Raw genomic sequence first — 13,074 nt, forward strand, 5'->3', positions numbered from 1 at the left:
CTTCGACAAAACGGCACGACACGATAATCCTCTTATCGTAGCTCCCGCTAATTATATCTATATCCGACCCAGACGACGGGGCAACGCAAAGCCGCCGTCACCCAAAACATGTCTTGTCGGATCCTCGGGATCCAATCTCGATGCTTTTAGCCTCTTCAAGCGCCCGTCACCGACCTCGTCGTAACCGATGAGTTCGACGAGCGAGCTAACCTATAGATACAGCCTAGTAAGTTTCTCGCTATATCTTCACAGTTGGTCGTGATTCCAATCCGATGATAGATTCTACAAAGCACTGCTCTTACTAGGGCTGGTAAATTCGCTCAGGTTGAGCCCCTGAGCTCACCTAGTCGTCGGCACGTAGATGAAGTAGACCAGCAAATAGGTAGCAAAATATATATATATATATATATACATATAATTATATTCTACTCTTCCACCAATCGACTGACTGCAGTGATAGTAAAATGCATTAAATACATCATTAATATTATATAATATAAAAGGAATACAACAAAAAGAGCAAAATTTATTTCAAATACATTGATAATAAATATTCATAAAAGCATGAAAAATTATCACTTACACATGATTACGCTTAAAGAATATGTTTCATTAAAAATAATCTATGTTTGAAGTAGCATATCAACAAGTGTGATAACATTTTTTTAATAATCAATGCATTATTTTATTGATTAGCATTTACAATTTCTACAAACTCAGGCTTAAGACTGGCTCCACCAACTAAGAAACCATCAATGTCTTTGCAGGATGCAAGCTCCTTAGCATTAGCAGCTGTGACCGAGCCACCGTACTGAATACGTACAGCGTCAGATACACTCCCACTCACATTGGCCGACAACCAGTTACGAAGAGCATGGTGGACATCTTGAGCCTAAAAGAAATTTAAAAGTAAACAACAACTGCAACCTTTTTCTGCACTTATAATCCAATTAAAAAATAATCTTATAACTTTTAGACATGACAACAAGTACTTTGCTAGACGTAAGTCCAAAACATATTATTATCATAAATTAATATAATATTATGTACCAATAAAATGCAGTAAAATACTATTGATAAAATTAATTGGTAAACATGCAGACTACAGGTTAATAATATGATGCAATACAAATATGGACATAAGCATAGAGATAGGTCGAATAAACTTAAATCATAATTAACATAAATAAAACAAAATGTGTGTAGAGTTCTGTGATAAACAAACCTGTTGGGGAGTAGCAGTCTTGCCTGTACCAATAGCCCATACAGGTTCATAGGCAAGCACAATATTTTCCCATTTGTCACCAATGGCCGATACTAAAGCTTTTAATTGTCTAAAAACAACTTCCTCAGTCTTGCCAGATTCTCTCTCTTCGAGAGTCTCACCAATACAGGCAATGACTTTCAAGCCAGATTCAAGGGCATGAGCAACCTGGTAAAAAAAATTACAATAAATGGACAGAACTAAATTGAATAATACCTATCCCATCTTTCAAACTCAAACACCTGGTTACTTTAGAGCACATATAGATAAAACACATAACGCATCCTAGTGCACACACGACACTACCGGCACACTATGATGGCCGTTTTGACGTTTGTCCACCCATGAAGTTTCGTATTAATAGTAATTACATTTGTGTTCCGTACCGTACTTATTTACCACACAAATCAGCATTTGTTTTTCGAAATTCAAACCAACCCAGATACGATACGTCATTGAAGAAATAGCATTAGAACAGGGGCACAGAGTTATACGGTTACCGCCTTACCATTGTGAATATTATGCAAATGAGTTGGTGTTGGCACAAATTAAGGGATATGCTACAAGACACGATACAAAACCCCCTTTACCACATCAAAAATGCTAAAAATATTAGAAGTTTGTGAACATGTGACTAAAAGAGACTGGGAAAAGGTTGTGGAAAGAACTGTTAAACTAATAAGGGAAGATTACGAAAGAAATCTGAACATAGATAATATTTTAGAAAACAAACTTATAATTAATGTAGGTGATGATAACAGTGATGACAGTGAAAATAGCAGAATGGACGTATCTGATTAAATATAGCCTTTTGGGGCACTTTTTTTGGTCTCTTTTTGTATTAATTTATTTCTTGTAGTATGTATATTAATTTTTATTCCAATATACAGATCGTTCAAATATATTAAGTAAGCATTTATATTTTTGTTTTATTAAACTTTTTTAATCAGGTACTACCTGCAATAAAAACTTAGACTTCATTACATTTTTTGGAGAATAAATAATAATTGACAATTTACATCACTATTGTAGTATGTCAAAATGGCCCTCATAGCGTGCTGATAGTGTAGCTAGTGCTTAAAGTGGGATTTAAGAAAAAAATTAGAAAATACAACACAATGAAAATACTAATAGAGGTCAACAGATTTATAGTGCATTATTTAAATTTTGTCTTAGCTTTGCACTTTGTTAGCTTGTTAATTAATACATGATTAGTCTGATTATTATAAATATACCATTGCACAAAATACTGCGGTGGAGTACTGTGCTAATCATTTTGAAACCCCATTAGAGAAATCAAAAAGGTTATGCTATAAGCTCTCACAAGCTTCATAAATTTTCATTAAAAAAATACATTTAATGTATCAACAATTCAAACTACCTTTTCAGCAACAAGTTCATCTTTTTCACCAAAAATTGTTCTTCTTTCAGAATGACCAAGTATAACCCAATTTACTCCAACGTCTTTGATCATAGCGGGTGAAATTTCACCTGAAGCAACAGTAAAACATTACTTAGTACTCTGTATATCATAATTGGAACATTGTTTTGATGTTATACAAAAATTCCGATAACTATGATAAACCACATTTACCAGTAAAAGCTCCTTTTGGAGACTTCCAACAGTTCTGGGCTGCAACTTCGACATTATCAGGAATGATAGTCTTCACATAAGACAGGTAAATAGCAGGAACACCAACAATTACCTGACAACAAGTTGATACATTTCTCAAAAAAGTAACATTGTCACTTAACAAAATAATGAAATTTGTTTTTTTTTTTTGTGGAGTGAACACACAATATTTAATTAAATGCATATGACATACAATAAAAGTAGTATGTTTAGGAAGACTACAGCCAACAAAAAATCAGTTTTCCTGTTCAAACTACTTTTAAGAAAAAAGTCTTAAAAGATCATATTTTGAAAAGCATTGCTTAAAATATAATAAATTGAAGCCTAAATCAATTTTAAAATTAACATTATAGTATTGAATTTCATTTACCTCAACATTAGGATCTAGAGGTCCCTTTTTTAGATTATTAACTATTTCGTTGATTTGATTTTTGTCACCATTCATCTTCCAGTTACCTCCAACAACAAATTTGCGACCCATTTCTGTTATCTGTTAAGGCAATATAATATATTATTAATATATAAAGCAAAGTGAATATATTAAGGTTTACCATGTCAATCTATATTAGATAGGGAGTAACAGAATGAAAATATGATTTTTCCTTTATGCAAGTTTTTTTATGAGCTTCTCTACAGGGAGATATTGCAGCCCGAAATGTGAAGCCAATGTCATCAGTCGTCTCTTAAGAAATGATGTTAAAATCTTAACTTTATTAATGTAACGGCTGTACTGCCCAATAATTGGGAAGACAATTGCTTTGGTTCAGAAGCCGGATACCAGTACAGATCCGTGCAAACTGTTAGCAGACCGTAAGTTGACGAAAAATTATGATTTCATAATTTTCCTATGAAGATACTTACCTATTATTATTTAGTTTAGTATAAATAAATAATTATTCGTGAAGTTCTTATATTACTGGATTGTTAGAAGAGGGGTGTTTAAAATTAGCAGAAATAACACAGCCGATAACACGGTATTTATTTCTGAATTTTACTTCTTCTAGATTATTTATACGATAGGACTAAACAATTTGACTTTTTATTAAGTTAAACTAAAAATATTTAACTTACCTTATTTGAGCTTCCAACTTTTCAACAAATATCGTGTATCAACTGCAGTGTACTGTTAAGTTTAAGTTACCACATACGACAAAAATAAATTAAAACGATTCTTTTTGAGCTTTCTTTTATCAGACTCTAAAATATATTTTTGCAATTGGTCACTTTCTTCTTGATCTTAAAATCTGTCCAATCACAAAATTGTTAGATAATAGGCAGAATGTTTATCATGTAATTTAAAATAGAATAAACAACGAGAACAAAATTAAGAATAACGTCAATGATGACCTCTATGACATTGAATATCAAAGATAATTTTATTTGATTCGTCCATTGAAAAGGCAAAGAACTCATTGAATACAAATTAATCTTAGTTATAAAAGACCAAGTCATTTGAACAAATCTGAAATGGAACGAATACATTAAATAAAATGAAATTAAAATAAAGGAACTCAGATGAGATAATAGAGAGTAAGTATACGATTACATGAAACGAAAGTCGAAAAGCCACGTCCAGCTTTCTTATTTAAATTCCCGACTCGAGCACTGACACGTTTACAAGTTTTTTCTCCTTTAATTCAATTATGGTACAATGAAAACTTCTTATTATCAATACCTTACATTAATGCTGTCTTAGTTTCATTTCACACAACTTACTGACACATACAAAATATGTATTAGAAGTGTATTGAGACTAGTCAAAATGATGTATGTATAAGGAAGACTATGATACACCGACAATATATGACATATATACTGACAATGTCCGAAAATAGAAAGTTATATAAAAAAAAGAAACCTGGTTAGTACAAAAAATCCATGAAAGTACATTTCAGTAAATTTTCATAATTTGACCGAGAGCTTAACAATTATATGTCATCTAATTTCCACTTGGAATTATTTTTTCATGTAATTTAATTCCATGTATTTCATTTTGTTTCATTTCATTATAAATTTCAGTTCATATAGACATTTCTGTTATCTAAGATTATTATGATAAGTGGTGCGAGTCTATTCTGTTTAAAAAAAATTAAGCTAATAGACTAAAATCAATGCAAACTTCAAACAAACGTCAAATGATTTAATTAATTAAATTGTACCTACCTACATACCTTACCTACTTACCTACATGTAATAGCTACGTACTTACGTTTATTTCTTTTTCGTTAATTTAATTTAATTTAGTTTTTTTGGTATATTCTTTTCTTAATCAATTGTTTTTCTTTTTGTCGATACGGTTCAAATAAATGACTAAACTGTCAATTTTGACCGTTGGCATTTTTATATTAAGAAACCCTCGATAAACATTCAAACAAGTTTTAATAATTACTAATGCTCTGTTTCTTCTTACATCACTTTGATTCATTATTTTATTCATAATGAGTGAGGTCAGTGTTAAAATCAACTTTATCTAATTATCGCTATTAGCAAATGTTTTCTTAAAATAAAAATCTATTCTAGCATTCTGGCGAAGAAAGCAAAATAAATTCAAACACTGCAACAACTATACTAAAATCAGTCGACAAAGATTTATTGGCTGGTCGAAAGAAAGGCAGCATCAAGGAATACTTCAGTCCAAGGTAAATATTAAGTATCTATATAATAATATATTAAATTAATGAATAGCATTCCAAATTCCAGCAAAGCTTTCTTGTACTTTCCTATTTATAAATTTAGCTAACAAAAGAAATGGGCAGGATAGTTTTAACAACACTTGAAGTTCTAGCAATAAAACCCACCTGATAAATTTTACCTACTCAACCCAATTTTCTGCTTGTTTGTTTTGTGAAGGGTGCTCTAACCCATTTGTATTGCAATCTCATATAAAAACTGTATCTCCCAATTTTTTAGTAAAGTTAATACCTGTCTAGAACGTTTGCTTTGTCTACAGTGCCATTTAACACATTCATTTGTAGTATTTTCTTCAGTTGTTGACATATTTAAAAGTACTTTTAAAGCTTAGACAAGCATTTTTATTGTCATTATATTCTTTTTTACATTCTAAATTTTAGTCGTCTTGGGTTGAATTATAAATGTCTTTGCAAACACAAAAGGACACAACCAAAGTTTTTATTTAAGACGAACACGAAATATAGAAAGAAGGAGAAAGTACACAAGAAATAGATAGTCCAAACAACACAAGCAGGTACACGAAACAAAAAGCAAAAATTATAAAAGGCGTAGAACAGAAAAGATAATACGGGATGCGCGCTCGCAAGTCAGATTTCGACTGGTGGCGGTGGATCGGTAAAAATGCGACCGATGAACTAGCGAAATATATCGCCGCCGCTATACTTCAGTTATCGCCTGACTTTGCTTGTGAATTTTATTTTGTTTAGTGTAATTAATGTTTTGTATGATTGTGAGATAAATGAATGTATTGATATAAAATAAAGTATGTATGTGTTGTTGTTTAGTGTAATTATAATTAAATAATATAAAATAAATAAATACATGTGAGTCACCCACATAAATACTTAAAGATGTTACTTAGATGTACAAACTATTGAAATTGATATTTTTCACTGGTGGTAGGACCTATTGTGAGTCCGCACGGGTAGGTACCACCGCCCTGCCTATTTCTGCCGTGAAGCAGTAATGCGTTTCGGTTTGAAGGGTGGGGTAGCCGTTTAAACTATACTGAGACCTTAGAACTTATATCTCAAGGTTGGTGGCGCATTTACGTTGTAGATGTCTATGGGCTCCAGTAACCACTTAACACCAGGTGGGCTGTGAGCTCGTCCACCCATCTAAGCAATAAAAAAAAAAATGAATAAATGCAATATTGTAATAACTGAGCACACACAAAATCAAACAGAAATGATGAAAATTATTCACAGCATGTAATGCAATGTAGATAGATGCCTTCATTGTTAACTGTGTAATACGGAGTATTTACCAATTTTAGTAATTACAATATGTAAATTACGAGACATTTTCAGTCAACTTCAGTATGTTTGAGTTGATCCTAGCTTGTCTCTTTAACAACATACCACAACACACAGGTGCAGATTTCTTCCCTAAGATCACTGTATTTATCCATAGTGTTTCTAGAGATAATATGTACTAATAAAATATCTATTACCTGGCTGTAGAATTGAATTCCCACCGTGGTATTTCCTGAGCATTATGATATTTCCTCCTTCAAAGGACATGTGATATTCATTCTCAGTCATAGTTGGTGAACTGGTTGTGTCCATGACTTTGATCATGAGTGATGATAATATTAGGCAACAAGTGGTTCAAATGAATGATGGAATTTGTAAGATAATTATCAATAACTACTAAATTAAAACTATACATAAAGAATATGCTAATATCTATAACTATTACAGGAATATTGTGACTAAGAAGAAAAATTCATCTAAATCTATTCAAGTAAATTTAGATAAATGGATCTCAGAGAACGACTTGTGCCTTGAAGTTCCTTCTGAAACCTATTGGAAAGTTGTTGCAGAAAAGAGAAGGTAATTTCATAGAAAAATATATAACAAGCAGGACATTATATTAATATCTTTATGAGCATTGCTTTTAAATTTTCAGGAAAGCTTTAGCTGAAGCTTTGAATGAAAATGAAATTTTACATAAAAGTCTTTCTTTGTTGACAGAAGAAAACTTAAAATATAAGAAACTACTTGATGAAGCAAATAGTTTCATTGAAGTGTGCAAAGTAAATAACTTTTATATTACTTTTTATTGCTTAGCATTAATTTTATGGTTTTCAGACACAAAAAAATAGTTGTTCATTGACAGGATTGCAATCCATGGGTGTAAAACAAAATATGGAATTTATTAGTTTATTCAATTTAACACAAAAAAATAATAATTATAAAATTTTAAAAGTTAACCATCTAAAGAAAAAAGTTGTACAAATGTGAGTCACACTCGCACCCTGACATTTATGTGTGAAGGCTAAGGCTCATGCTGACTAGTTGTCAACCTGTGCCATAAAAATAAGGCGGTTAATATAGTATTTATTAAGCTCAGAAGTCAAACTGTAGAATAAAATGAAAAATAAACATGAATACTGAAGAAATTATCAGTATAAGTTATCAAGTTTTTATTTGAATTTCGTCACTAAGTAATTATAGCTATATTATGGTACATTACTTTCAAGCAAATCATAGAATAACTATTGAAATACCCCAAAGAGTAAACAAAGTCTTAAAGATAACGTAAAGTGTAAGAATGCACTATGTCTAGTATAAAATTAAAATGTTCATAACTTCCTTAATATCAAGAGATTTAATGTTGTTTTAATTGAAGGGTCCTATTTATAGTAAATGTCTTTTGAGAAGAAAAATGTAAATGAGCACAGGACTCCAATTTTATTTTATTACAGTTTTTTGCTATTGTGATACAATATGTTGAACCTTAAACATTGTTGTTATCGCTCAGGAGGACTTTTAACCAACAAGTGTATATATAATGTAAAGGATTTTAATTATCAGCTTTATTTCAATATACAATTTTTGTTTTACTGTTGCTGTCTTTTAACAATACTTCTTAATTATTACAGGAGTTAATGTCAGACACTGCTGATGATACTGGCATTGAAATAGATGATACTAAAATATGCAATGGCACTATTGAAAATGGAATTGAACCAATAGAATAAGCATTACTCCTTATCATAATAAATCATTATAACTGATCCAAAGACAAATACAGCTTGAATAAGAGATCTATGCTGTGGTTTGTGAAATAAATAAACCAAAAGGAGTGTTAAATACAGCTTGATACATGGGCTAATAATAATGTTTCTGAGGTCAGATTCAATTCGTAAAAATGAATTATCGGACGAAATTGATAAAAATGAAGCCTTGTAGTTAGCTGTTTAACAAAACTAGTATGTATCGTAAACTACCATGTATCATAATGTTCTGTTATCTATTATAGTAGTAATATAGATTGTGTTTAGTGTATAAGATTGTACATATTTCAATTAAATTTGATAACAGACATAACTCTCCAATATTAAATAGAATTATTCAAAAATAAAATTGGATATTTTTTTTCGCCCAAGCGACTGTTTCGACGAGAACGGTGAGTGGTGCTTGAGGTACCTAAAAGCACCGTTGGTGGATCGAGAGGATCCGAAATGACATGTTTAGGGCGACGTCTACTGTTTAACATACAGTCCGCAGGATCGGGTATGTAATCTCCCACGGCCACGACATGAGGTTTTTCGTGTCGTACCGCCTTCTCACAGTGGCGAACTGATACCGACTGAAGATACTTACTGATGGAGTCAAACTCCAGATCATCATAGAGATCCGTTCCTCATGAACCACGGTGCTCCGACGGCTATCCTGCAAAAACGGGATTGAAGTGGTTTCAAATTAGTGCGGGCCGCGTGAATCAACACTACACTTGCATAGGTCATGACCATCATTAATTGTTTTATTTTGTTCGTCGTGTCTGTGATAGCACACAAACTTGTGAAAATGCGAAAAACGCAGGATGTGGCCTCCAAAAGGTTCATTAAACTTCTTATTTAAATTCCCGCCATTTTACTGAATGGTTAATTTATTTCATCTTACACTCATTACGTCTTAGATCACCTCATTTAATTATATTTTACTAGCTGACCCGGCAGACTTCGTAGTGCCTCTATCGATAAATAAAAGACCTAAACTTTTGTGTAAAATAAACTTAAAACAAACAAAAGGAACTCGTCCGACGGGGGACACGTCAAAGGAAAAACAAAATTGTTATTTTTATTTAATTTTAATAATAATTCAACCTTCTCTGGACTTCTACAAATAATTCATGACCAAAATTAGCCAAATCGGTCCAGCCGTTCTCGAGTTTTAGCGAGACTAACGAACAGCAATTCATTTATATATATATAATAATATATAGATACATTTCATTTCTTAATGATAACATTCATTTACATTTTAATACATTTCGTTCCAACTCACTTCAAACGACAAAACTGAAATAATACACTTCTTAATATTTAAGAAATAGGCGGCTTCGGCTTTTGGTACAGAAGAACTGTACGGACTCATTATTACCTCTACGATGGACGAATCAGAAATGTAAAATAACAGGGCTTTTTGATGGGAAAGCTAGGAGCGAAGTTGCCCAAACTGTTTTATTTGTAAATCTAGGGTTTTTCAGGCTTCATTAAGGAAGGACGGTAGTTTATTAAATGTTAAGTACCTCCATCAAATATATGAACCTCATAAATAAGGCCGCGCGTCCAGGACAAAGGATCAGATTAGTAAAAATAGGTTGATCATCTGGACATTCTCGAGCGTGGTTAATTTTTTTTTTTATCTGGAGCAAATAATTCAAGGATAACGAAAACTATATAATCTTACGATTTCCACAAGCCGAAATAACAAAAATTTGTCTATAAAGTTGAACGCGTGCAGCTGCGTAATGTATAATCCCCTCTCCCCCTTTTTTGGAACATGTTTTTTTAAATTCTTGCAAATACAATAATTTTACTTAAAAAACATACACTTTTTTATTTGCATGCTATTTCCTGAGCTTTTCATTGATTAAGTTCAATGATTTAAAAATATTTTTTTGTCGGTTTAGGCGAATCCCTCTAGATAATCGTCAGATATGCGTCAGATTATGAGACAGCACGTCTAGCATATAAAGATGAACCATAATACCTACTATGTCTTAATCTGACACGCTTGAGTACCTATTTCAAAAGGGCTTTTTTTTAAATAATGGCTGCGAGTTTGCGTCACATCGAAATCGTCAGATTATTGCATGAGACCTTTATATAAGGCTCATTTATGACCTCTAAGAAAATCTGACACGCTCGATTATTATTTTTTTTCATTTCCAGTCCTTATCTTCGACCACCCCCATAATGCAATCGATCAGATTAACATACACACAATTTATTAAAAATACGTAGGACATATAAGCTATCTGACGCACTCGAGTATATCCATGCAACAGCTTTTTTACAAATTTGAAAATCTATAGCCCCACCGCTCCAAAGGAATACATTATATGACATTTTTTTCTTATTATCCTCTAAGCTTTGCAACCCCATAGGTCTCTATGACGCTCGAGTAAATCCCCATTTAGCATCGTGGGCTCCCCTACTATAATGCTCGCTCACGCGGCCCGCACCAATTTGAAGCCTCTTCAAGTCATCCAATCCCGTTTTTGCAGGATAACCGTCGGAGCACGACGGTTCCTAAGGAACGTGGATCTCCATGATGACCTGGAGCTTGACTCAGTCAATAAGTATCTACATTTGGCATAATTGCGCCATTTTGACCTGAAAACCCTCTTGTCGTGGGCGCCGGTAATTACATACCCGATCCTGTGGACCGAATGGTATCATTTCATACCGAATGGTATGAATCCTCCCGATCCATTATTGGTGGTTTTAGGTACCTCAAGCATCGGTCACCGTCCTCGCCAAAACCTTCGCTTGCGACGAAGGGCTCGACGAGTAAATTAACTCTTAGACACAGCCCACTGAGTTTCTCGCCGGATCTTCTCAGTGGGTCGCGTTTCCGATCCGGTGGTAAATTCTGCGAAGCACGGCTCTTGCTAGGGTTCGTGTTAGCATCGTCATCAGGTTTGAGCCCCGTGAGCTCACCTACTAGCCACGGTTACGCTGAAATAGCCCCTAAGGCTATCAGATTAGGTAGGAAAAAAAAAAAAAAAAAGAGAAGCTGAAATAGTCTCTCAAAGCTATCAGGGGTGAATGAAGTTAGCCCCTCAAAAAAATTTTTTTTTCCTGTTTTCTACTTATTTTCTATTAATTCGTTTGTTCATCATTTGTTCTTGATTGTTCACTGTTAATAATTGTTTGTTCCCCATTTATTTATTTTAAAAAATATATTAAAAATATATCTAAAAGTTAGCCCCTCGATTGCAATTTTTAATATTTTTTCGTCCTTAATTACTCGTAAATATTCATTTTCGATTGTTCTTATAAAAAATACGTTTGTTCTCTTTCGAAATTACTCATTTTTTGTTTAATTAATTGTATTAGTTGAATAAATGTATACAAAATATGTGTACTGCGCATGCCATAAGTGTATAATCTATGGCGAATGCGTCAACTATAATGCCTAAACTTTCTACGCGGTTTTAATCGTGAAAAAAAAACAATTATAAATCCTGAAGGATCAATTAATTGGTATACAGTTTAATTAAAAAAAATAAAAAATAAATAAATAAAATAATGTGCATTCGCGTAAAGTTAGCCCAAATACATTTTTTCCATCCTCCTATATACCTATCGCTATGAAGGTATAAAAAAGATAGGTTAAGAGTTCACATAGGTAATATAAACAAATAAGTAAATATGTTCATTATTTATCTTTCAAGAGATAATGTAGGTATACATTATAATAACATTTTGATACAGTCGAAATTATATTCCTAACATTAGTAAAATAACATTTTAATATTTTTTTTATAGGTTATGTATTGAAATTGTTGGAAAATTATTTCATGTTTTAGCTGGAAAACTACATGGAGAATTATATGCAATACAAGATAATGAGCTCCATTAAATGAATTCGAATGAAACCAAACTGTTTACCATCCAAATTCGATTGTCGGGCAGATAGAAAACAAAAATTCACTCATAGTGAACCTCGGCCTGCATTTGTGAAACGGCAAAGACTCACTATTATCAAGGAAATTGAAGAGACAACTAAAAATGAGATGTGTCGTATTATTATACCTTTGCCATCTTGTAGTCAAGGTAGGTGTAACTGTCAATAATTAGTTACACTCACAGATCTCCTAATCAAATAACAATATCAGAAAAAATGAGAATAGTTAGTTAGTGGAAGTAGCCAAAATGGGCAAGTGGATCTCAGTTCCTATTACATAAGGTACTAGGAAGTTTGTGAAAATGAAAATTTATCACAGTGTAATATCACTTACTTACTTTAACAGTGAAGGAAAACATTGTGATGAAACCTGCACACCTAAATGTTCTTAGGATTTTCTTAGGTGTGTAATCCACCAACCAGCACTAGGCCAGCGTGGTGGACTAAGGCCTAAAAACCCTCTCAATGGTAGTGAAGGCCAGTGTCCAGCAAGGGGATATATTATATGGGCTGATGATGATGACTAGGAAGTTAAATACTACTACTACTACTACGACAGT

At 32.7% G+C, this 13,074-nt stretch overlaps 2 protein-coding genes across 2 annotated transcripts; one reads left to right on the top strand and one right to left on the bottom strand.

The window, feature by feature from the left end:
- Window positions 1-506: 506 nt before the first annotated feature.
- Tpi (triosephosphate isomerase) lies at window positions 507-4,027 on the bottom strand. The gene is given in 6 exon segments (NM_001126258.2): window positions 507-892; window positions 1,226-1,432; window positions 2,646-2,755; window positions 2,859-2,970; window positions 3,268-3,387; window positions 3,969-4,027. Coding segments are annotated over 5 exon segments (747 nt in total). The 5' UTR covers window positions 3,379-3,387; window positions 3,969-4,027; the 3' UTR covers window positions 507-685.
- Window positions 4,028-5,003: 976 nt separating this feature from the next.
- On the top strand, window positions 5,004-8,672 carry LOC101747083 (geminin-like). The gene is given in 5 exon segments (NM_001279475.1): window positions 5,004-5,344; window positions 5,418-5,536; window positions 7,292-7,423; window positions 7,500-7,626; window positions 8,476-8,672. Coding segments are annotated over 5 exon segments (486 nt in total). The 5' UTR covers window positions 5,004-5,335; the 3' UTR covers window positions 8,575-8,672.
- The last annotated feature ends 4,402 nt before the right edge of the window (window positions 8,673-13,074 follow it).

Source organism: Bombyx mori, chromosome 1 (genome assembly GCF_030269925.1).
Source record: "Bombyx mori chromosome 1, ASM3026992v2".
NCBI lineage: Eukaryota > Metazoa > Arthropoda > Insecta > Lepidoptera > Bombycidae > Bombyx > Bombyx mori.